The sequence below is a fragment of the Ischnura elegans genome, assembly GCF_921293095.1.
Source record: "Ischnura elegans chromosome 13 unlocalized genomic scaffold, ioIscEleg1.1 SUPER_13_unloc_4, whole genome shotgun sequence".
NCBI lineage: Eukaryota > Metazoa > Arthropoda > Insecta > Odonata > Coenagrionidae > Ischnura > Ischnura elegans.
The window spans coordinates 10243930-10270176 of NW_025791660.1; the positions used below are offsets into that span (position 1 = coordinate 10243930).

At 35.6% G+C, this 26247-nt stretch overlaps 1 protein-coding gene across 5 annotated transcripts in view; it reads left to right on the forward strand.

The window, feature by feature from the left end:
• Positions 1-24645, forward strand: part of LOC124173192 — a 41337-nt gene extending 16692 nt beyond the window's left edge. For 3 of the 5 annotated variants that reach the window (XM_046552707.1, XM_046552705.1, XM_046552706.1), the window contains 2 exons: positions 3283-3373; positions 19041-20850. In XM_046552707.1, coding sequence (XP_046408663.1) covers positions 19184-20557 — 1374 coding nt within the window. In that variant the 5' untranslated portion in view covers positions 3283-3373; positions 19041-19183 and the 3' untranslated portion in view covers positions 20558-20850. Of the gene's footprint in view, positions 1-2409; positions 2473-3282; positions 3374-19040; positions 20851-21307 lie in introns of those variants that run through there. The other 2 variants (XM_046552709.1, XM_046552708.1) reach the window with 2 other exon arrangements.
• Positions 24646-26247: the final 1602 nt, after the last annotated feature.

Consider the following 26247-nt stretch of genomic DNA (forward strand, 5'->3'; position numbering starts at 1 on the left):
CATTTTAAAATCAAAATGAGCCAAATCGGTTCTCGAGTATTAGCAAGACTAAAGGACATCAATTCATTATTATAATCTATATCAGTAAATGTGACAATGCACCTCGAGCCACACAACATGGCGGCTAGCCGAATATTAAACATATCAACTTTCATTAATTTTAATGTCTCAAAATAAATCTGCTGTTTACATTAATTTTCCTTATTATCGGGAATTCAACAAAACTTAATAAAAGTCCACAGAGTAAATAATGGCGTCGGAAGGATAACGGCCATGCTTCGTGAATATTTTCGACTTGCACGAGGCGATTTGGGATCAACACTAAGGTAGGTACATTAGATAACGAATATTATCCTTAATGAGGTTAATGAGTAACACATGAAAATACATGTAAAAGGCAACCATAAGCGAATCGAATACACTACCGAATAAATGACAAAATCTAAGTCCTTTGGGACACGTGAAGACAATATGATAATGCCATAAAAATTAGCAGGGATACAAATTAATCAGTACTTACCTCAAAGCGGTGAAAATGGACGCAGTTGAAAAAGCGATTGCAAGAACCGGCAAGCTCCAACAATGAGGATAAACACGTGCGGTGATCGTAACTTCGAAGGCAGGACCTCTCAGATTCGAGTTATGGCGGTTATGGCACAAAGTGAAAGGGACGAAGCGGATGTTGCAAGGGGGAGGAAGGGCTCTTTTCCGGTATCGGCGTAGTCAGCGATATAATTATACTAATTAATGTCTAATTCGTGTTATACCACGACGAATTACCAATATAAAATTAGAAAATAATTAAATATACAGCCATGATCACTCGGTATCCGCATAATGCCTCTTGAAGATAATGTAATTTCGGAAAGGCGAAGTGTTGACCTCGGAAAGAAGCGGAAGTGGGTGGGGGTGAACACTCGAAAATTGACGAACCAAGGGAGAAAGGGGAGAGGGCGGCCATCTCCTCGGGGTCTCTTACCTGTCGTCAAGAGACAGTCTCCTGTGTGCTTGTAGGGTTATTAATGAGAATAAATGCAGCCAAAATCTAATTTTATTATACACATGTAAAAAGCATGTTATTGCTGTCACTCATCAGAGTGGCAGGTGGGAAGTTAGTATATAGTTTCAATTGTGTTCTCTCATATTATGTGGCTTGTGACAGGCAGTTGAGGATCTCTTTGGAAATGTTTCTCATCTGTATATCAGCCATTCAAGAGTGTGATGCAACATTCGAAACCACCTGTAAGAAGTTTGATGTAGATAATTTGTCGCAAACAAACCAGTTACAATTAAGTTCATTTGTCGGATGTGAAAACGGTAGACGTTTGCAAAAATTTTCACAGTGGTTGAGGATATATGATTTACATCAGTTGTTATTTATTTTGTAAGTAATTGAATAGATAGGTATTCTTTACCTCACTTTTAAATGATGGTTGGAATTCAGGCTTGGAGTTCAAATGCATAATTGTTTGCTAATATTTTGGTTTATTTCTTATATTGTCAGAATGGCTATGGATGAAAATGGTTGAAATAAATGCACACATGGAGGTAAGAAAGAATGCTAAAATGTCTTTTATGGTAGGGACATTAAAAATATGAAAATAATTCCATTGTTCATAAATGTTAAAGTTGAGGCAAGAACTGTATGTGTACTTAGTTTGAACAGATTTAATTTATGTTTGTGATCATTGTAGTGCAATATGGCAATTTCGATCAATTAGGTGTTATTGAATTAACTAAACCCTATATGATTGTCAATATTTGGTCTTTAATCCGATTATTTTGATTTTAGAGAACTTATATCTCATTTCTTAAATTTTTTGGTTAGTAATGTAGAAAGCAGAAATTTCAGTATTATTGAAGCCAAAGAAATCAGTTATTATATACTCTACAAGGGTTCATATTAAAATTCCATTACTAATGGATTATTAGTGCTATAAAATTCTGTTCCTGAAATACTTAAATGTAAGTGCTGTGCTGCAATTTTCACTATTGAGATATGACATTTAATATATCAGAATAATTGTTAGATTTTCAGGGGCTTGTGGTTTTATTTGTGTGTAAGGAAGCGTGTACAAAGTCTAAGTATGTCATTTAGTGTTATATGTGAGTTAAAAATCTGTTTTTAAAAGTATAAAAAAAATATTTTCTCAGTTTTCTTTTGGAAAATACTAAGGTGAGTATTTAACTCTTTTGTAGTGGAATTAATGTGATCTTCTGCATGCACAGACAACTGTTTGTTTCTGCCTATAGGATAGCCTATGAAGTTTGATCCATGGAAATTTATTATCAGCCATTCCTGTCTGTTTGCGGTTTTATAAAAAGCATTTTTTGGGAAGTGATTCCTTTTATGTCTACTTTGATCTTCGTCCTGTGCTGAGATTTATATTTTATACATGCCATGGCCATCATGTTTTCCTGTAATGTATTATCTTGTGGTATGCAGAACTTCAGCATAGTTAACATTGGAAGGTAATAATACATAATATTTAATATTCCTACCTACCGTATTTCTCTGAATAATTTCAGCCTGTAATTTTGAGGCTTGAGTTAAAGGGAAAAATGAAAAAGATGGGTTTGAATATAGTCCCCCTTTACTTTTACCATGGGTATTTTTGGAAAAAAAGGTGGGACTACATTCATGCAAATATCGTATATTATACTTTGCCGTTGTGCTATAGTCATGCCTTCATTTCAGTTAGTTTTTATATTGAGGATTTTAATGATTTTGGCTGGTTTTATGTCAGTTCTTAAGTTTAATGTACCATGTGCTATGATGACTTCTTGATGGGGTAAAAGTTTTCAAATCACAATTAAATATTAGGAGTCACCAGTAGGTTGTCATGTGTAGCATTAATCAGCTGTGATTTTCTGTGGTCATATTAGACTCTTCTGTGATAATATGAAAATGTTTTAAATATATTTGCCAATATTGGTCAGTGATTTGCTATAAGTGTTCTGTATAGATTCAAAATTAGGTATTATCTGTTGCTGTGGTGTCACCCGTTTTTGATTAGGGTGGAATTGCTGAGATCAAATTTGTTACTCAATAATCCAAACATTTTTGCTTTGAATTATTACTGCAATGACTATTTGTCTGCCTTGATGACATTTTTGTCTAGATATCAACTTAACTTTCCAATTTGTCTCACCATAGGATGACAACATGTTACACAGTTGTAGCTATACACTGTTTTTGTATGGTGAGGAAAGGTACTGCCAATGTGTTAGTTTTGATATACTCTGTTGTATTAATACATGGTTGCTTTCTTTCCTTTTCAGGATTCTGTCGTGTGTGATTGAGCTGCTGTTATCTAGCCATCCCATTCTGCTTTAACTTAGCTTCCCTGGACTGAACCTCTACAATCTCCAAGTGAGTATCATCTTCAATTTATTATGAATATGGTTTTTGTGTTATAGTGTATGGAACTGTTTATTACCACTCATTATTTGTCTTGGTTTTTATTTGAATAGTAAGTCTTTCCTGTGTGGTACTCATTATGTTCGGTGAGGTAAATGTTAGAGAATGATAATATTTGTTTTAATTGTTATTGTGTAATTGTGTATGGCTTCTATTCTCTCTCTCTTTGCCATATTCATTGCAATAATAATGGGAAAAAATTCATCCAAAATCTAGAATATCAAAATACCATAATCGCATCGGAGATTTAATTTATCACAGAAGCAGGTTGGAAGTCCAATGCAATGTTGCGATTCTGTTTATAAGAATCATGGTGCTTGTGGCAGGCAGTAAATTAGTGGTAATGTGGTAAATTTTTCCAATCTTTATACTGTTCATTCAGAAGTTTGATGGACTAATGGGAGCCCTTGTGACAAGTGTGATGTGGATTTTTTCTGTCCTCCAATATAGCTAGTTTTGAACTCATTTGGGGCTTGAAAGTAGCAAAAATTAGTTCAACGTTTGATAGTGGTTCCGTGTAAATAGTTGACTATTGATTATTTTACCTGCACAATTACAATGTCCAAGTAGATATCATTATCAATATCTTATGAATTAATTTTTGTGTGTTTCATTGTATGGCACTGGTTTGTTGCACTCACTGTTTTGCCGTGTTTTTTTTAACCCTCCAGCAGGCGCGCCATATTCTCTGACACTAGCGGGCGCGCGTGGCACTCAGTGCAACACTTGGTTTTCCGCTGATATTAATTACAAAAAATCGAATTAAGAAGCGTATATTCAATACCTTGTTTTCTAATAGAACTTTACATAGTTTAGACGTACAGTACAGATTTTTAAGCACTTTTATAATAATAAAATTTTTATCACATTTTTTTTTAGCAATGCCAAAAACTCAGTTTTTATGTCTTAAGGTTTTTAACGTCATTTATGCACACTTTTTTCAGGTAGTAACTGTTTAACAGTGCTTTCGGAAAGAAAAGTTATTACACCTCCCACATTTGATTGTCGTTGACATGTTCTTTGCACGGCCACACAATACGCACTTTCCGCGTTTCTTACTTGCTGTCTCGCTCACCTCTTCAACTTGCAAGTCTTCATTTCGATAACTTGACAAGAATATTTTAATGTCAGCTGGTAGAGATAATATGTTTGACCTGTTTTTCAAGTGTGCGTTCATCAATATGTACGATAAAGTTTTCAGGAATGTCCTCCTGCAATGTTCATTAGTAGGATTGTTTGCCCTTTATAATATGTGAGCATTGATTCCTGCGATGTCCAAAAATCTATAAAATAAAACTAATGGCCACCTTTTCGTAAATCTGGACACAGAATACATACAACCGTGGTCAACCGTGTCGACACCTGTTTTCGTTGCATCGTAATCTATTAGAAGACATGGTTTATTTGAACCTTCATCTGTGATCCCCTCATCATGCATTGTTGAAAGCAACAACACCGCCTTGTTCTTCTTTGTAACATATGAGAGTAGGGTAATGTCTTTCTGAAACCCGTAGAGAGATGACCCTACAGCACACGTCTTGTTTGGCAAAAATTCAGGCAGAAAATCTCTTTTTTTTTCAGCGTGCCAATGGTAGTAATGTTTTTTCTGAGGAGATGCTTGGCAAGCGGGTAACTAGCATACCAGTTATCTGTGGTAAGATTACGATTAGTTGCCTCAATTGATCTTACAAGCCTCTTGACAACATCTACTGGTGTGTTTGACACTAAATATGGACCGTTCATCTGCTTCCCGCAATACACTTCGAGATTACTGGTGAAGAATATTTTGGCATCACACATAGAATAAAACTTTATCCCGTATTTCGCGGGTTTGTTCAATATATATTGAATGAAACTTCAACGGCATCTGTATGTTTGCAGCATTTCGTCAATTGTCACAAATTCACTCATTTTATGTGTTTTTTGACAATTTCCTATGAACGAGTTTATTATTGTTCGGATTGCAGCTAATTTATCTGTTTGTTTTCGGAAATCCCTACTTGCTCTGTCGTCAAATCTTACTGATCGTAAAATAAACAAAAATCGCTAGTAACTCAAAGCTGCCCTTAGAATTTGCATTCCTGATCCATCTTCAATACACAAGTCTAAAGAATTAGCATGAAAACCTTTTTTCATGCCAATTAGAAAAAGTATTTTCAGCACAGCCATAAATTCTGTTCTTGTCGTTTCCTTACAATCCTTTTCCCTTGAATAGTGGACAAGAGCAATTTTATTTTGAATGTACTCGTTTATTTGCATCACAATTTCATCAATCATGTCTATCTCTATACATTTTCGAAAAGCCGCAGCCTTATCAGGAGTATTTCTTGCACAGTTTTGTCCTTGGTAGGGTTTTTATAATGTTTTGGCGCTTTATCTTTGTAGCACCGCAAAAAGAAGTTTTTTTTCACTTGCAAGATTTATAAACTTTTCCAAAAAAATGATTATTCTCACCATCAATATCACAATCTTCAGCAGTTGTAGGTTCTTTCACGTCACCATCAGATGTAGCTTCATCAGTCTCTGCCGTTATCAAGAGGGGAAATATTTTCCTCCTCATATGTGTCATCGCTTTCCTCAATGCCTACTTCCTGTTCCTCGTCCGACAGCTCTTGTAGTACACTCAGATAGTCTTCTTCAGTAATGAATCTTCGTGCCCTAAGCAGTGTGATAATTAGCTTTTGAATTTTTCTACATCGAAATCCCATAAAAGGACAGCAAAATATCCTATGGAAATTATTCCTAAAATGTATTCACATCATAGGGCTCACATTGGAGAAAATGCCACAGGTTCATTTCTCTCCACAAACAGCTGCTCCTACACACCAAACACTTAGCTGTTAGCTCAACCTGATTCAGAGAAGGAATGGTGAAAACTCTTGTGTTCCCACCAACTCACCTCACGCTACATCGTACAGAAATAGACAATGTTGATCAATAATTGCCTTTACGGGATAGTATTACATCACCAGGCGTGCGTTGCACAGAGTGCAACAAAGACGACTAGTTCATCTACTTATTCGTTTTATTTCGAAATTCGGGAAGCTAGGCGCTTGAATCAATAACAGAAATCTTCATAGTGATACAAAGAAGGAATAATTGGTGCGTTTGGTTCACTGACCAACTACTATTAATAACGTGAGACCGAAACGGCACAATGTTGCACTTTGTGCCACAGCGCGCCCGCTGGAGGGTTAAATATCAAGTCTTATAGCTTCGTGTTTGCTTTAATTTTTGGCAATGGAAATTCTAGAGTGCATTGATGTTGCCAGATGTATGTTTTGGTATGCTAATGGCTTCCGTTGTATCTCTTTGCCAAGTTCATTGAATTATTAATGGAAAAAAATGCATCGTACTTTGTTTAAATGTCATAATTATATTATTTCTCTTCTTTACCATAGAGAGAGGTTTGAAGTCTGATGCATAGTTGCGATTTGTTCATAAGGATAATGGGGCTTGTGTCAGGCTGTTAAGTAGGTGACAGGGATACTATTCGTAAATGATGTCAAGACAGAAGATGAAACCTTTTTAGTTGAAAGTAGACACCTAGATAGGAATACTGTTGAAGGATTTTGTCCATATATGCCCGGGTTTGAGAGAAAAAAAGCATTAAAAAATGAAAAATATGGTCATGTTGCATTTCAATAAAAAATTTTGCTTTCAAGTTCGATTTGCCCACTTGGTAGCATATCAGGTAGGTATGTTTTGAAAGGCCAGTGTTTGAGACTTTGAGACAGTAATGTTTTTCTAGCCTGCCATTTTCTCCATTTCTTGTAATCTGTTCCATCTTCAGATGTGTTGATTTCAGATCGTTTACATTTTTTTAATAAATTAACATTAATGTCTCTTGTTAACCCTTGCTTCGAATTGCTCACCCCGTTGCCAAGATTTATCCAAGCGGAGTGATAATGTTGTGTAGCTGGCACCAAAGTATAGGGAACTCATTTTCAAAGCAAATATTTTAAGCATACCTACTGTGTTAGAAAAGTTACTCCGGTTCCTCCTGAGGGAAGATTTTTACCCATCTACCTGTGAGATCAAGTTGAGCATTCCAAGTGCTAAACGTTGCTATTGCTCTTCTTGCATTTGTTTCTGTCTAGTAGTCTATTTAACTTGGCAATTGTTCTGAAATGCTTTAACTTTATTTATGTAGCTTAATAAGTTTTACCCCATGTATTTTGTTGCCAAGAACCAATTCAAGTGGATTGGATAGAACGGAGACATTGAGTCCGAAGTTAAAAGGCTAAGATTTTGTGTGTAATAGGATTTTGGAAAGGAAGAAAGAAATGTTGTTCTCAACGCTTGAATAGTTAAAGAGCTAGACAACAAGATTGAGGTTCTTTTAAAATGTAACAACCTGGATGGGAGGTTGGAGTTCTTTCTTTATGCTTGGTTGGAATTTTTAGTCTCCAAAAAGCTATTTTCGGCTACCCTGACAACCATTATTCCCTCTTCCAACTAATAGGCGAGGTACGCTTTCCTCCCTCAAACTTACTCTTCTCTCTTTGTGCGATTCCTTCTTTCCACGTAGCTAGGTTCCAAGAGCTTTCAAACAAGCTGTATACGCTAGGGAACTAATTGGCGATGCATGTGAACTTTCAATTACTCGTACTATGCTACTTGGCCACCTTAAATTGATTCATAGCCTGCACTGGTTGAGGCCTTTGCCCATTTGTTGGTCCTGTTTTTCCTGTGGTTTGTCGGCTTCTCCCTTTTCTTTTCCATGGCCTCTTCAGACTCCTACTCTCCTCCACTTCCTTTGCTTTTTCGTGCTGCAGCATTATTCGGTTTTCTCTTCCTTTCATCGGACCTTATGAAATTGTTGTCGTATTAAAGATCATTAATTGGAGGAAATGCCTCCATAATATAATGCACCAAAGTATAAAATTTAATTATACTGAAAGAGGTTCTGCCTTCTACAATTTTTCATTCTCTATTTACTATTTAGCCCCTAAACAGGAATGAGAATTGTCAGAAAATGCAAAAAACACAAAATTGAAAAGCGACTTGGTCATTATATAAAATTGTAAAGCAACGTGGTCATTACATATATAAAAATGCTACCTTAGCACTAGCATTTGTTTTTTAAAGTCTTTTGTAGAATTATTTAGCCCCTTCACAGGAATTTGAATGATAGTTTTCATAAGAAGGAAAGCAGAAAATTGAAGAGCTACATTCTATATAATTGCTACCTCAGCATTCATACTTGCATTTCTTTATTTAGGGAGACCTATTTCCCTCCAGTTTTTAAAAATAATTGTGTTCTCTTCGAAGTTTGATGCATACCATTGGATGCTGGTGTGGACAATAGGAGATGCACGATTGAATCGATTTTTATTCCTTCCATAATGTGAGGACATGTCTCTTTTCCCTTGAAGGAGGAAGATGTAGTTCTGGAGTAGTTCAATAAACTGCCTTACTTGCAAGTAAAAATATGCATCCCACGGCTGGCATACAGAAGTGCACTTTGGTGTTATAATTTTTGTGCTGCTTATTTGTTCTCATTGCTCATCTATCAATAGTTCATCATAAATAAAACTTTTCGTTTGTACCCCAGGAATCAATATACAATAAAATGTATTGTTGTAAAAATATGGCTTGAGTACATATTTTAAAACTTGAAATACAGCCTTGTCGTTAGTTTTCCTGATTTAGAGTACACAACATACGCTGAAAAATTCACAATTCAGTTTCTTTGCCCACTAACAGACTAAAATCACCTCCAGGCTCTGGCATGGACAGTAAAAATTTAAGGAAGCAGTTTTCCTGAGGCTGCAATAGCGTACTGCAATGTATATGAGTGTGTTACTTTGGTCACTCTCCCAAGAGCCTCCCGAACAATTTTGTCCTTTCTGGAGAGCGTTCCCTTTATATCCCCCTCTACGGACACCCGGTATGATCAATTTTAATTATGAAATCCCTATTATATTTGGAGATACAGCTTTTTGTTTGCTCCTGAAACGTCATTACTAATTACAATATTTCTTCAACTGACACTTGATTGCTCACTGACACATGTTTTGTTATTTTACATTGTATGATTAGGTGTCTCCTCTTGAAATATGCAACCCATGAAGCACTGGCAGGGAATTCAAATCCTGGAGATATGTGCTGAAATAGCCTATTCTATTAAAGTCCAGGTCATCACCGGTTCACTCATTCCAAGCTTGTAGAGTTTTGTGCCTCCTGATTTAACATCTATCTGCCATATGGAACCTGGGAAACTCTTGGAAGACATTATGTTTAAAATCATTTGCTTAGGAAATGAGTTGCCGTTACTTTGATGACAGCATCACAGTTTCACCACTCCTGCTTGGATGAATCAATAGGAAGAAAAATGCGAATCAAGGGTTAGCCAGTGACATAAATGTTGATTTAGTTAAATAAATGTAAAACATCCTAAATCAAGAATTCTGAAGAAGATAGAACAAATTTAAAAGAATGTAGAAAATGGAAGACTAGAAGAAATTTACTCGGGGGCTTGAACCCTTGTCTTTCAAAACAAAAATGCGCTACGTTACCACTAGGCCAAATCAACCGTGAATCAATAGGCAAAAGTTTTTAATTGAATTCTGTGTGAGTGTATTTTTAAATTATTAAATGTTTTTTTTTTTCTCTTGAACCCAGGCATATGTGGACAAAACCCTACAGTATTTCTATCGTGGTGTCTACTTTCAAATGAAAGATATTTCATCTTCTTTCTTGACATCACTTACGCAAAGTCTCCTTGTCAGTGTGCATCATTGTTTGTAAGAGTTGTAACTGTCACAAGTTGAGAGAGTAGATCATTGGTGGTGTAGTTACTAAGGAGGGGTTAACGATGTTTCACTATTTTAATGAAGAAATTTTTAGTTTCTTTTAAGATACTTGATATGTGAGGGACAATCTGAGGACCACGTTTGCGAACAGTAATCAGTGAGGGGAAGAACACAAACATTTCAGAGAAAGGACTATGTATTTCTGTAAATCTGTTTTAAAAATTAATAGCAGTACACAGTGCATGAGAAATGTCAATTTGAAGAGGTTATTTTTCTTCTTATAGTGTGTAATATGTGGCCGAAAGTATATGTTGAGATTTCATGTTCGAATTTGGCATGAACCCCTTAGTGCCCAAATGATTTTTTTTACAAATATTTTAATTTTTTAACCGGAATTACTTTATATGAACTCATTGAAACAAAAAAATCATTTCTTAAATTTTTTGCACTATTCAATTCAGAGATATTTACATGCAACTCAAGTTGTTCGTGGATGCTTGAGTGAACTAAATTCATGGTCTTCATTAGTATTGGAATGATAAAGATACTTTTTTTAAATGTTGCATGTTAGTCATTTTATTTTATTTTTTATCTTCAATTCAGATGCATCATGGATATAATGAGTTACATTTTTTAGAGAGCTTTCACCGGGTGTTTCCACCATAGAAAAAATATTGCATCATTCCTCATGAAGTGCAAGAAAACATTTTGGGTGTAAAGAAACATTTTATGTTTTGCAAATATAAACTTTTTATATTTTTACTTTGAGCAAATACTTAATACTTTGACGACTCTTTATTTATCAAATGGTCTTAGTGGTCAGTCCTGATTTACTCAGCCCCTATATGTGATTGTCTAAAACCACATCCAGCAGATGGAAAATGCTTCATGAGCGCATCAAGATCAAGAGCACATTCTCCCTGAAACTGCAAATGGTCCATTGTACTCCCCACATTTCAGTGTAACAAGCAGCCATGAACACATGACACGTCTTCTGCCCAGGCAAAAAATGGCCACCACCACTTTTATGTCCTGATGTTCACCCTGTATATGGCCAATAGCTGGTCGCCTGAATCTACTCCTACCATGAAGTTTTTGTACTTTGCAATGGCGAGAGGAATGGGCATAGTAACATTTTTTCTCTCTCAAAGAAATAAGGTTGTAAAGGTTTACAACCTTATTTCTTCCCTGGATACAATTTGTCATCATTGTTACCTCTGCATTTTCATTCCAGCTAATAACAAGTATGTCACCATTGCTTCTTTCCTCCCTTGTTCCTCTAGCTTTTTTTCAATGTGGCTTTTTCCGTTAACCCCTAATCCGCATACTTCACTCAATTTTCACGCAGTGTGCCAGTCCCTCCAATTTGCTTTAAAGTGGACAGTAACTTTCCAGATGTGAAAAGGTTATTGAAGGACAGCCTTGAATCTTTTTCTAGCAGACTCTTTTCCAATATGCCCACAACTACATCATCTCCTTGCCCAAAATCAGACTTGGGGATTTGAGTACACAATCCACCACAGAGCTCTGTGTGAATTATATGGCCATTTGATTCTGTCAGACACCATAGTTTGGTCCCAAACCTAATTGGTTTTCCTTTTATAAACAGCTTCGCACCATGTTTTCCACAACACAGCAGTTCATCGTGCAAGGTAATAGCTTAAATTTTCTGTTTAAAAATTGAAATATTGGCCATATTTCATATAATTTATCAGAAGTATCACCGTTTGTGTTGTCTACTAACAAGGTGAGACCACGAAACTTGCTCCCACTTTCCCTATATATGCTAGGTAGAAAAAGGGTCACGGCTTTCTTCAACATAGGTCCGGGTTCGAGTGATATTCGTTTGTAAAGATTTTGTGAAGCATGATGTCCCTTGAGTAATTATTACATCTCCACTACGGCCGTGGTGGTGCGGTCTATGGCGCTGCTCCTCTAACCTATAGTAGGTGTCCTGGGTGTGAGTCCCAGTGTCGTCCATATTTTTTTTATGTGAAAAAAGCGAATTTGACGAGATTCGAACCCGCGACCATCAGCATAGTCAGTTGGAAAATATACTCACACTTATTCATTTTTGGCATTCATGATTGGTCATATTAGGTGAAATAAAATGACTGACATTAAGGGCATTGAGGAGAATAATGTTTGAAGAAAGTACCTGTTTGTAGATTTTTCAAAATTATGGAAATGGGTCCAATATTTCTTTCTTACTGATTATTATTTTATACATTTACACGCAATTTCATCCTTTGTGAAACAAAATCCTGAATTAAAACTCCACTTTTAAAAATGTGATGATTGATATATACGAATGATTATTTTTACACTCTGTATATATTTGCCAACCATGCATGCACGGTCATCATTTGCACTCACTGGATGTGAGAGGGAGATATTGATATTCATCTGGAAGGAATTACAATTCCTTCTGCAACCAGCTTTTGAACATCTCTTTGAAATGCTCCTGTGTCCTCGAGCTTAGATTAGACAGCTCAGGTATTTCGGGGAAAAAATTCTTCGCACAAAACAAGTCAGAATATTTTTGGCATGCTTGATTTCATTCATTCAAAATGTTGTTTGCAAATATTCCAAAACATATTCCTTCTTCTTCCCTTATGAATATTCTTTTTCTCTATATTTTTTATTGTACCCTGGAAGGTACGAAAAATTTGCGGCACCCATAATTCAAATTTAACAGGCGTATATACGGCTGAAACGATGAATGTGACTTTGAAAAGTTGCCTATTTTTAACCGATGAAAAACTGGAACTTATGAGTTGACACTGCATTAAAATATTATTTTTTACTGTAAATGTTCAGTCCAGCTAAAGCCAACGCACAACAACGGTGCCATTTGAGTCATCTGGTCGTAACAGTATAATCCTTGGTTTTATTTTCTTGTCTTCAGTCATATACTCATCCATGAAATATCCTGTTTCTGCTTTAAAAAAGTAGATTTTACTTACATAAGAGAGGGTCTTGTGTCATTGTTTGCAGTAGCTCAGTTTCCATAATTAATAAAAATATTTTATTTCTGTTGTTTCATTGTTAACCGACAGAATAAATGCGTGGGTGCATTCATTATACGAATTTCTTTATACCTTAGTGTTAGGATGATTAACTGTAAAAACTATGAATTTCTATTAAATTTTTTATTCTTTTTTGCTTCAAATTGTGGATTTTTCTGATGAGGTTACTGAATTTTTTTACGTTGTTTTTTCCTTGATTTCTAATTCCCCAAGGCAAGTAATATTCATTCATTAATGTACTCCTGCTTAACCAAATTCTAGGAATAAGTCGCGGCATAAATATATTAATTTAAAGGTACATGGGAACGAAAACAAATGACAGGACAACAATTGGTGCCTTACTAATGAGTCTCCCGTATAGAGATGAACCAAAAATTAAAAAGATTGTCCTAAGTTTCTCCATCTTATTTACAACCCGTTAATCATAAATAAAATTCATCATCAATGGTAAATTTAAATCGAGGGCCTAATATATGCAATCGGTTTGATTGTATATCCATGATATGTAAATGCAAAACTCACGGAGTTAGACACGAATATCTGTGCTCAGACTGGTTAAAATGAAAATAGGTTACTGAATATATGTCAAATGAACTACTAAGGTTGAAAGAAGTATGTACAGTAAGTCGTCTTGGAGAGTACCATACAATATCACAATGTTCTCTTGTAGCTTTTCATGGCATTGTTGAACATGTGATCTCACAATTTTTCTGGATCTCACCGCTTTGTTTGTCTTAAGATGACAACAGCCTTCATGTGGATGAGCCGATATCGGTATTTTGGCCGCATTCATGTAGCCCTCGTTCATGCTGTGCTGTGTCTGGTCGGTTTCTGAAGTACTCTTCTTCCAAGCAATGAAACTAAGAAAAATATCAAAAAACTAATAATGTTGGAAGACGTGTGCAGCATAAGTCGTCTTCGTGAGTACCATTCAATTATTAGGCAGTTTATAAATTTGGCTTCGTGGGGAAAAAAGCTTAGGCTATTTCACGTTAAGAAAACATTAGTTCCGATTTGAATAATATTATCGAATGCGTTGGCATGATTTAGAGACAATGTGGACTTGGACTGCAATACCCCCGACCCGTCCCGATCCCCTAGATCCTCCCCTGGCTACACCACTGAACTCAAGAAATTTCCCTCCGTGCATTTGCTCGGATTCAGTTTGAGACACTATCAGTCTAGGATACACTGATGAACGTTACTTTAATCCAAAGATAGTATTGCTAAGTCAGAGGTATCATTGGTTTTGCGATAGATGATGTCATCGGCAAATAGGAGAGTTTTAATTCTAAATATGAACCGTAGACTTGTGAAGTTGACATAAATTCGAGTTTCTAACAATAAATGAATTATGCATTTCCAAAACATTGTAAGTGCCAAAAGAAAAATTTTACAGGGAAAGAAAAAACGTTTCTCTTTCTCCTGAAACGGGGGAAGAAACTGCTACTTCTAGTTCCGTTTTCTCCTGCTAGATGCAGCACTATCCAGACAAACTGTTTTACAATAGAAAGATATGACATTTACAACATTTTAGTATGAAAAGTGCATTTTTCAAATTTTGGCATTTACAACATTTTGGAAATGCACGATTCAAATATTCTTGAATTAAAATCTGATCCTTTCCCTGCGAATATATTCGAAAAAGGCTATTCGGGCTAAAGGTGGTCTCCCTCCATTCTGCATGAATGGCATTCCTGGCAGAATTGAGGGAGACAATTGATTGTGAGCACAACGCTTGTCAGCTTTCTTATCTGGATTACCCGTGGGGTAGACCATTGGTTAAGTACATACAAACGCATGTAATCTAAGCTTTTTTTATGGATTATGCATTACTGTGTGATTGCCTTACTTAAAATAAGCATGCCATTCAAGTGCAAGATTTTATCTAACACAATCGACCAACTGAGTTTGAACGTAATGTATGATAAGAATGGATAGTAAATATTTCTCTTGTTATATATAACGTTTTTTGCCACGGTTTTCCTCGTACGTATTCCATAGCTGAAAAACACTGCTACGAAGATCTATTATAAATGTAATCCACTAATTTCTTGTCCATGAGACATAGTCCTAACCAAAATAATATGTACGAAATAGCTTTTTAACTACCTCTATCAGAGGCCGGCATTATTCAGTTCTTATGAACCAATTAACTACCGCTTTTGTTTAACATGATGTTAAAACCTATAAGATACTCTCATCTTACCATCAAGAATATCTAAAATTTCATTTTTCAAACAACAAATGATAAAATGCATGTTTTATGAAGTCCATATGTTTACATAAAAATGGGGAAAATGTTCAAGTTGTGGTCTCACTGATTCTTGATACATAAAACTTAATTAAATACTTTGCAAATATTGCCAGAGAAAATAGGCGAGAGAAATAAAAAAGGAAAAGCACGTCCTGAAAAGGCATTCCCATTTTACTGTTGAATGTTTAGAGATGTAGACACAACTAAATTTTCCCAACAACTACAACAAAACAGACCTGCTGCAATAATAGTCGTAGTTAACAGTTTAAAATTCAGTAACATAGAAAAACTTTGCTGTTATATACATAAACGACTGAAATTATTCAAGGCCCACACGATAAAATATTGATGAATTTTAATTTATCGCCTGGTAACGTGTTGAATACAATGTGTATTTTAAAGATTCCTTACGGCATTTTTATATTATTCTACGTCGCTAATCGTGTGAAATTCTTTTTTTCTTCCGTCTGTCTTTTCTTTTGACCATTGTTTTGCCATCAGTTCATAAACATGAATGATTTTCAAGTTATGGCCATTTGATGCTATTTCTACTCATATTATAGAAGGGCCAAGAATGGAAAAATTATTCTTATGAATAAATCCCTTATTGAATACTCTAAATCTATAAAATAATTTACGGAACTGCTGAAAATTTGGCATCCATTTTGTCATTGCTCTGGATGTTTGTTGGCATGGCTGTAAGAAACCCATAAAAAGCTTACTTGATAATCGCCTTCCATATTTCTTCCTTTCACCTTATCTCAATGGCTTATAATGTGCTAGCTGGGATGCAATTATCACAATCCCAAAAACCCTGAAAACAATACTCTGAGTTTTAAAGTTAAAGATACGATCCTCAGTGAGCTACTCTTCAAGGTGAGGTGATAGGAATATATTTCTGAAAGTGGATAAGACTATTTAGAAATCTCCGTTACCATGGGGTGAGGTCCAAAGAACGCTACATTCGCTACAGTGCGCTCTCGATGGAAGTGCTCCGGAGCAGAGGTCGACAGGCGATACGTTCTCCACGAGAATTTCTTTCCGAAGCGGTCAAGAGCGAAGTCAAAATGACGGAATGAAAAAGGGCAGGCTAGCTGGATTATGAGATGGAGGAGATTGTTCCAATTGTGACTAGACGTGATCAAGGTCATTGAATATTAATAGTTGTGGTGGAATATTATTAGAATGAACTTTATTTGGAAGATCGTGGTTCCACAAAGTAAAACAAGGAACTTTGGGCTACATTTCTCATACCTAACCCCGCATACCTCTTCATTTATAAATTAATTACCTTACTGAGGTGAAATGTGGGTGATCTACAGTTTAATAAATAGTAACTTTTCACTTATAATGACTAGTGACTATTATAAAACTTAAATACATTCTATTTACTTCATATATCTTCTTTTCCTTTAAATTTTACTTTGTGGCATGAGAGGATGTGTCTAAATATGTTTTTACAATCGTTTCTACTGATGCATGTCCCTTTAAATATTTTTTTGTGGCCTTATGTGTGTAAGGGATGCTTCCAGAGGCATTTGAGTTTATTTTGTAGGAGATAGGAGAATGTCTATGGAGAGATAGTGCTTGCTATATATTCATTTATATCACAGTTAAATTAATATCCTACCTGTGAATGCCAGTGTCTTCGTATAATTAGGATTATGGTCAACATACGACAATTATTGTACCAAAATATTCTCTTTAATATCAATGATATTTTATGATTGATAATCAAACCAAAACAAACGCAATGCTAACCATATTATAAATTTTGTCTTTTTTTAAGAATCAGGGGGAAACGTGCACCTGTACTCCTCCCCGAGATCTGGATATGTACTCTCGTTGTCTGAGCATTGTGCAAATAAGGAAATTTTACTCTTTAATAGGAAACAATTGTTTTTTCTATCTAATTTTCTACTAAAAATATTCAACATGTAATGATTGAAAGTTAGTAAATTTTTGCACCAGTATAATATATACAATATGAGGCCGCATCTAAAATCTGTATAGGCTTCTTTTTTTACTGAAGAGTCAGGGGGAGATAACAAGTGGACATGAGGAGTATGTAAGGAAGACAAGCAGGGGTGGTGTGGGATGATTGGGGCAAATCAGCTGGGGCTAAAGATCTTATCTTTTATCTCCTTATCCGGGATGCCCTACCTTGGAATATTTTTGAAATCCTTTGCTAAGAAATGGATTTTGACAGAATTCGGCTTCTCAATAACTGGATATAAGTTAATGAAGAATAACATTTCGTAAGATCAAGTTCTGTGAAAGGTGGGAAAATCACAGCAAATAAAATTTAATAATGTAGTAGGGCTGCTTTTCTTCAACTTCCAATGTGTTATGAACAGATGACGAAGTGATTAATTAGAAATTATTCCTTTGCTAAATATTGAGCACACTTGTGGTGTTCTTTAGACATAATTGCCTCGGTGATTGAGGAATTGTTCGTGCCTGCGGACACGATTTGCTATACCTTCTTCATAGGATGTTTCCACTAATGACTTCCATCAATTTTGGCTTTGTCTTGAAGCTCATCGCCCTTTCGTAAATGCTTCCATCCTAGTAACATCTTCACTTCAGCGTAAAGTGTGAATGATGGATGGATGGAGATAAGAGGATCACCAATTTTTTTGTCAGATGGAATCTTTTAAAAGGAGCTTTTGTCCATTTTCAACATATTTCAAGGTTACGCAGTCGATTTGGTTGTCCCATGGTTAAGTGAAGTTACGTAATGTAAGTGATGGTGTGTATGGGGAAGGCATTTGAGAACTAAGGTAATTTTCATTTCTTAGAGGAGATAAGGAAGAGAGGAGGAAAACTTGGACTTCGCTTGATTTGATGTAAGAGAAATTGCACTATACATACTTGCCGTCCAGAAAGTAACCATGCAAATATTTATAATTTTTTGATGTATTTCCACCCATGGCATCTGCTATTAAGTTGGTACTCAGGAACATTTTTTCTATTTGAATACAAGAGGGCAGCACTTTTCCACAACATTTCAATGTTTATGAGGTGTTTTGGCTCACAGAGTCATCATCTGGTACGAGACTTGTACAGTAAATACTGTGGAAAAGTTTTACCATCTCTGATTTGAATATTTCGACCTTCCACCATGTAGCACCTGCATCTGTTCATTTCATCTATTGTTCTCACTTCTTTTTTTTGTTTTTTTAGCAGCCAATTTTCCCATCATATCATGCCACATAATAGATTTTCGTGCATATCATCTCTATTTTCATTCTAACCTCACTTCCCTGATTATTATAGGATCCGTTGTAAATGATCGGTACTCCTGCTTGGTAGAAAACTGTTTCAACATTTTTAGCATAGCTATATATATATATTTTGGTCTCCAGCGGATTTGGTATTTCCACATAGAAATGATGGCTGTGAGTGATTGAATTTCAAAAATGCCATTCCAGAACATTTTACTTTTTAATTTGGGTTGCATAGTAAGCGAGATATTTTTTCTCAAGTCACGCTTATGCTTAAGTTGTTATGTTCCCAATCTGCTATTGACAACTTTTAAGGTAATAATTTATATTCATTTTGTTTCTTTGCAGCCAACATTTCATCCTTTCGTAGCAACATTGAGATCGTGTATTACTCCTCCTTGACCATCGCAAATACGCCTGGTTCCCATTGGAAACTCCCTGTTTTGTGAATCCAACATACTCATAAATAATTATTTCATTCTTTTGAAATAATGGCAAGCAACATTTCTGCTAGTGGTGCAGAGCAATTTGTTGAGGAGAGGCTTTTAAATGGATTGTTTACTGGTCCATTGCTTCAGCATAAAGAGCTGCTGGACATGTTGGAAGATGTCGATGTTCGTTATCCACGGCAAAGAACACTCTTGCATGTTGGTGTGGGACTTGGGAAGGGTGATTGGGTGCAGGAGTTATTGGCGAGAGGGGCCGACACAGACATTACAGATGACAGTCAACAGAATGCATTGTTTTCAGCTGAGAAGATGTTGCAGCAGTTCCCTGATGATGCAGAACGGTCTAGAGTTCTGAATTTGGTGAGGTTGGTTCACAGGAGAGACAAAGTTATTTTGCGTCGTCTGGAAGCATCTTCGAGTAGGAGCACTGATCATGTAACACCCGTGGCTAGCCCAGAATGTGATATTGCATCTCTCAAATCCTCTGTGGACTCATTGAGGCGAGAGATGAAATCTCTTGTGCGACAACTGAGCTCATCGTTGGAGGAACTGAAAGAGCAAGTGTGTGGACGCGATGCACTGTTGCCTTGTCTAGAAGAAGCAGTGATGTCAACAGCGGAGGATGTGACGTGTATCAAGTGTGGTCTTATTGGGGAGGCATCTTTCAGTCAACCTACATCCAATCCGGCCGAAGCAAGGCAGGAGTGTGTAGACGCCATGATGCGAAAGACTAGGATAGTGTATGGAAGTGGAGTTGATGGAATGCGTAGATTGTATGAGAGAATGTATGATGGAGATGAATTTACAACTAGTATTATTAAGTTTTTAAGTGGGGATGGTTGGGTGAGGGTGATGGTGGACTTCAAATCTGAGAGTATTGTAAGGATGAAGGAGAAGGTTGTGCGATTGGGTGGGACTCAGGAGAGTGGGAGTAATTGGAATACATTTTGTGATTTTGAGAGTGAGACTGTATATTTGGGTGCAAAGGATTGTTCCGGTAACAGTGAGAAAGTTGTATGTCGTAGGTTAGCTTGGGCCCTCTCACAATTATCTCAGAAATTAATTTTTGATAATGAGGGGAGGCCGCATATCACGGGAGATGAGGAACGAGAGCGTGAGTGGATGAAGGCTATAAAGGAGTTGGAGGAGAGGAGGAAGAGGGGGGAGGAATTAGATGTGTTTATCAAATTTGCATTGGATGGGAAAACACCGAAGGCAAAGGTATGTTGGCTTGCCGCAGCTGTCCCTAGTATTATCGCTGATTATGGATCCACAAGAGGAAGATCTCTTCTGCAGCAGCAAGCCCCCCTCCTCTTCTCTCTCTATTCTAACAATGTGATGGGAACACTTATAGCCAGTGCAAAGGTGGGTCCTATGTCTATTTCTTACGCTTTTTTCTTTACATCATGGTCTTAATTAAAACATTGAAATCATTATTTGAAGCTGTTTTAGCCAATAAATCGGTAATTAATAAATGTAAATGTAAACAAACTTTTGAATAATTGAAATATTTGTTCATAATTTAATTTTCCATGATTTCCCAAATGTTGGCCACTCATTGGTTTGGCATGTATAGGTGAAATGAAACTTCTGGTACATTGGATCCTCAATCCTTAGATATTCCTCTCATGTGTTCTATGAGTAGTTTGATTTAATGAGAGTGGGGTTTTGTAATATTAAAATATTTGAATGCAATTTATTTTATTTTAGTCAAACATTCTTCTTCTCGATATTCCAAGATGCAGATTTTTTTTTAAATGATAACATGTATTGAAGATCTTATGTGCCATAAGTATAAGAAAGTGACTTCATCACTAACAAACTCTAATCTAATGGATAAATATCGATGTTAAAGATAAAATAATATAAGGAAATTGAAGATTGCCTATATTCAAATCCAATATATACCAGTCCAGTGATTTCTTTGCAAATTCCAAACAATAGTGAAAGTCTTTTAATATTTTTCACTTCTTAAGTGAATGATTCTTGCAGAACATGGGTTTGTTAGAAGGTATTTGATTATTGTTGCTTATAATTTCTGCCATTGCATTTTTGTGAATGGAAGTAATATTTTATCTCACTATGAATATTGACCTAAAATTGACGTTGCATTTTGTTTGCGATTTTATTAATTTGCATTCCATTAATTTATATCTTTTGTTTCAGAGATGAATTTGGCCTGATATACTTTGGAGATTGTGATGGAGCCCATCCTGAAGATGAAAATTTTGATCATACTCATTTATTTTCTTTAAGCCTCAACAGTTTTTATTGGGTTAACTGAATTACTGATGTGTTTAGTGTAATCATTACAAATGTCTTATGATTATACTCAGACGTTTTTGTTAATTTCATGTTTTCAACATGGCAATTTTTTCATTCGGTAGGTGATCACATTTTGAGATGCATGTTGTTTTAATCTCTTGGACACATAATTTTGTCAGTCTTTTCCTAGTCATGCCGCTATAATATTTGTATTTTTGATAATATATCACTTTGCATCTCAATTACCCTATAAGTAAATGGAAGGAATGTATCATTTTCGCTTACCAATGTAATCCTACAATTTATCTTAAAGCCATCGTGCACATAAATCTATTTGCAACATATGCAGCTCTTTCCAATTTTATAATCATATTTTTCTGGATGCTCTCATGTTCGTATAGCCCTTTGATGAACATTAGTTTGCTTTGGTTCATTGTTCTTGCCTTGTTTTACCCATTCACTTGAGAGACATTTCCCTGTAGTTTGCTATTTAAATGATGTAGGCATAACATTATGTAGTAGGCATAACACTATATTCGTCAAAGATTATTAATTTCAAAGATATGCTATACAATTTAAATGTGATGTAGAATATCAATTTACAATCTTGCCATACTTGACATACAATGGTAAAGATGGGATTTATTCAATTTTAACCAGTTGAAAGGCATTTAAGAAATGTCGTAATTAAGTAGTTAGGTTCTTAAATTCATTTTCCTACATTTTTGTGACCTTAGTCAAGTTTTATTCCAATTGGTCTTTTTCAAATTTTCACTGATGTTAGAGAAGACCATTGCAATCGTTCATGCCATAAATATATTTCCAACATTCACATGTCCTTTGTAGAATATTCTGTTGAATGGAAATAGGCATTTTCTTATTTATTAGCAACAGTAAATTTTTCCTAATCCTCAGGATTGCTGCTTGGTTTTCAAGGATTAAAGTGAATATAATGGTTATACATGTTGCCAGTTCTCTTTCTAAGAAATGTTGCTATTCCTATTTCATGCCTTTGTAAGGCTTACTTTCTTTGGGTTTCATCGTATATCTAGGGCATATTTTTTAAAATGGCTCTTTAATCGTCCAATCTTCCATTAGATAAGTGGGTTTGGGTTTTTTTATTACTTTTTATGTTTCACAATTTTACTTTTTTCTCTATTTTCGGCATCAGTATTTGTTACTAGTTCGTTTCTGTTATTGTATTATTTGTTAAACAATAGCTATATTCTCTCTGCTACCTGGAGGTAACGGAAATGTGGTTAATATAATGTGTAGTTTTTTTCAAAAGAAAATCCATTTATAATAATTGATTTTTATAAGGTATTTCTGAATTGATAATTTTACCTGTGCTACACCACTCCAGTGGGTAAGACAAGATTAACCATCCAGATTTTGAAAATATGTTCCATTGGATATAAATATAATATATTTATTTCATTAACTAATCTGCAGTAATTATGGGTGGATTTCAAAAAATATTTTATAATGATGTCTGATGGTAAATATTTTACATGTAAATTGCTTTATGATTATTACTTGTAATTGATAATCTAGGATAATTAATGCATATCAGTGAGAAAAACTATGCATCTCTGAATAATTCTCTTTTGTATATGTTGGCTTATCTCTGAAGAAGAATGGCAAGGTATTCTCACTTAAGGTATTGCCTGTTCTTATTTATTTTGCATTATTTTTCTTCACATTTATTTTTCAATTTAAAAATGTCATGATACTATGAGGAAGTAATGTATTTATTTTTCAATAGACGAATCAATTATCATGTAGTTGTAAATGTATGCATAGTGTTTGTATAATTAAATTACTTATATGGTATCACACTATATTGTGTACAATGCCATTCAAGGCACATTTGGAGAAATAGCATTTCATTGAATGTGATGTCATTAAACCAGTTTTTTTTATTTTTGCTGCAAACTGGTGTGGAGCTTAATCAAATATTGCATTTCATGCTCCACACAGATGCAATAAATTTCGTATGGCTCAAAGTTTCAGTGATTTATTTTGGTTTGAAATCAGTATCTCATGTGGTGTATCAGATTCAATGATGACAATATTTACAAACAAGGTGCAGAAGGACCACCTGATGTTCATCACCTATTTGCCATAATGCTTTTTAGTGCTGTGCTCCATAGCCCACCTCATCCTTAATTTTTTAAATCTAATTGCCTATCAAAGGTATTATTATATTTTTCAATTTTGTTATGCATATGATATGAATCCATTTTAAGGGTAAAAATTATAATTATCCAGCTCAACCCGCAGTTATTGTAACTACATTGCATTTCCTACCAATCATGGGTTTATACACTAGGACCTCCTTTCCCTCCGAATTTTTATGCGGTATTTTGAAATTGCATTATCACGTATGTGCAGACATTTTATGTATTTACTACACTTCCCAATAACTCGAAGCAGTGGAATAGTATTTTTTTCTGCTGAAACGTTTCCCTGTGTCAAATGGAAGCAAAGAACATGTATTGCTGTCTACAGTGACAACCGAGATATAATTCCATCAAACAATGCTGACCTACAGCTTCATTAAATGCTTGTTTTAACGTTCCTCTCGGTTTTATACCGATGTTTTCACTAAATTATATCAGGCACTCCCCTTATCTATTTTCATGTATGGTGCCAGTGTCAAAAATCCTTTTTCTTTCAAAACAATAAATAGTAAGCACGATATAAAGAAGTAATTGAAAAACATGCTATTGTTAGAAGGTTCAGGGAAAACCTTGAGAAATTCCAGAATAACACTTGCTTCCTAGCCTAACTTTCGATCAAAGTCGGTTACCATCGCCTGGTTGAATGCTAAAGTCGTCTGAAGAACACAATCACCGAAGTTTAAAGCCAAATCTAAACGGCTTGTTTTTAAAAAACATTTTTGCACTACGGCGAAGTGAGGTATCATTTGCTCATCAATTGACAAGTGATGGGCAAGTATTCCGAATAGTAAAGATTTCTAATTCAAGTCGTCAAATATAGGCCATAATTTACAAATCTGTCATTTTCGTCCAGAGAGGAATTGCTTGAAAAGTTTATTTTTCAATAATATAAATATGCTTTGACTTAATGATTTCCTAACCAAATCCACGCCATTTCGTCTTATTTCGACCAATATACTTAGTACTTATTTCGTCTTGTTGTGTGAGTCAGTGATAACCTAAAACATTAAAAAACGGACCTTTTCTAATAGCTATTTTTGACCGACGCACAGTGGGCGGAAATCGGAAAGAGCCGGACAAAATTACAAAATGGCTTTTTTAGAGTTATAAACTTAAAACCTCGCAAGTATACTCAAAAATGATTGAAATTTATTGATATGTACTTCATTTGACATAAATCCTATCCGTTACTGAGATACAGAGGCTCAAACGTGAGCAAATTTCCAAAAAAACGCCCGTCTTCAATTTTCTCTGAAAATCTTCCAAAGTAAGTGAATGATGAAGTTATGGGTGGATTTTTGCCGAATAAAAAACCACATAATCTGTTAGCATGGTGGTTTTTTCTTTAATTTTCCGTAATCTTAAAGAATACAGTCCATAAGTTCTTACCGTGCAGTAACAAAATGGCGGATACTGTTTTTCGACGAAGTTTTACATTTAGGTAGAGTTTCAAATAGGTTTTTGGCAAGGACGCGCAAAGTAACTTATATAAGAACATTGCTTGAAGATTTCTTGAGGTCTTTATGCAGTTTTCTTTGAAATAAGTTTGCGTCGTCGGAAATTATATTGATTTTTCGATCGCGCGGCAGGGTTCCTCTCCGCGCGTCGGGAGTTGGATTAGCCGCGCCGCTGGAAGGTTATTGAAGCTGTCTGGGTTTTAACGCTCAACATTCACCGTTTTTATGTTTTGCTTCAAGACACCGATTCTCAAATGGTCTATGGTGAAGACAGTGGAGGTTTTTCATGCGATGTACTCGCACGTTTCATCGAAGTTCATTTCGTTATCTTTGGATACGATCGAAGACCGTGATTCTATTAAAAGCTTTCAAACCACAACAAAGTGAGTTGTTTTCCTGGGACTCATACAAAAAGACCTACCAGAAATATACCAGCTGAGACCCTTATATCTTCTTCAATTAACGGTCCCTGACCCTCAGGATTCTAATTTCGTAAACGGTTGTTTTATGACACCGCGGAGTGGAGCCCTTGGCCGTCGTAACTAAGGTATTTCCATGGGAACTTCTAGCTTTTTTAAAATGTGCATCATACCCTCAGTTCTATTTTGACTTAGAGATTACCATGTCTTTACAAGCTTACCATACGTGTAATAGCTTATCATATTTCCATCTTTAGCACTGTTCTCATCATTTCTTCTCATTTAAGCACTCGCTTCATCCATACCTTCGGTGTCCTGCTTATCTCATTGAAAAGGTGCAATTCCTAACCCACCATGTCCTGCAATTTATATCTCATCTTATAATATTTCCATCTTTAGCACTGTTTTCATCATCCCTTCTTCTTTAAGCACTCGCTCCATCCATACCATCGGTGTCCTACTTATCTCATTGAAAAGGTGCAATTCCTAACCCACCATGTCCAGGCACTTCATACCTCATCTTATTATGTTTCAATCTTTAGCACTGTTTTCATCATCCCTTCTCCTTTAAGCTCTCGCTCCAACCATACCTTCGGTCTCCTACTTATCTCATTGAAAAGGTGAAATTCCGAACCCAACATGTCCTGCAATTCATACCTCATCTTATCATGTTTCCATCTTTAGCACTGTTTTCATCATTTCTTCTCATTTAAGCACTCGCTCCATCCAAACCTTCGGTCTCCTACTTATCTCATTGAAAAGGTGCAATTCCTAATCCACCA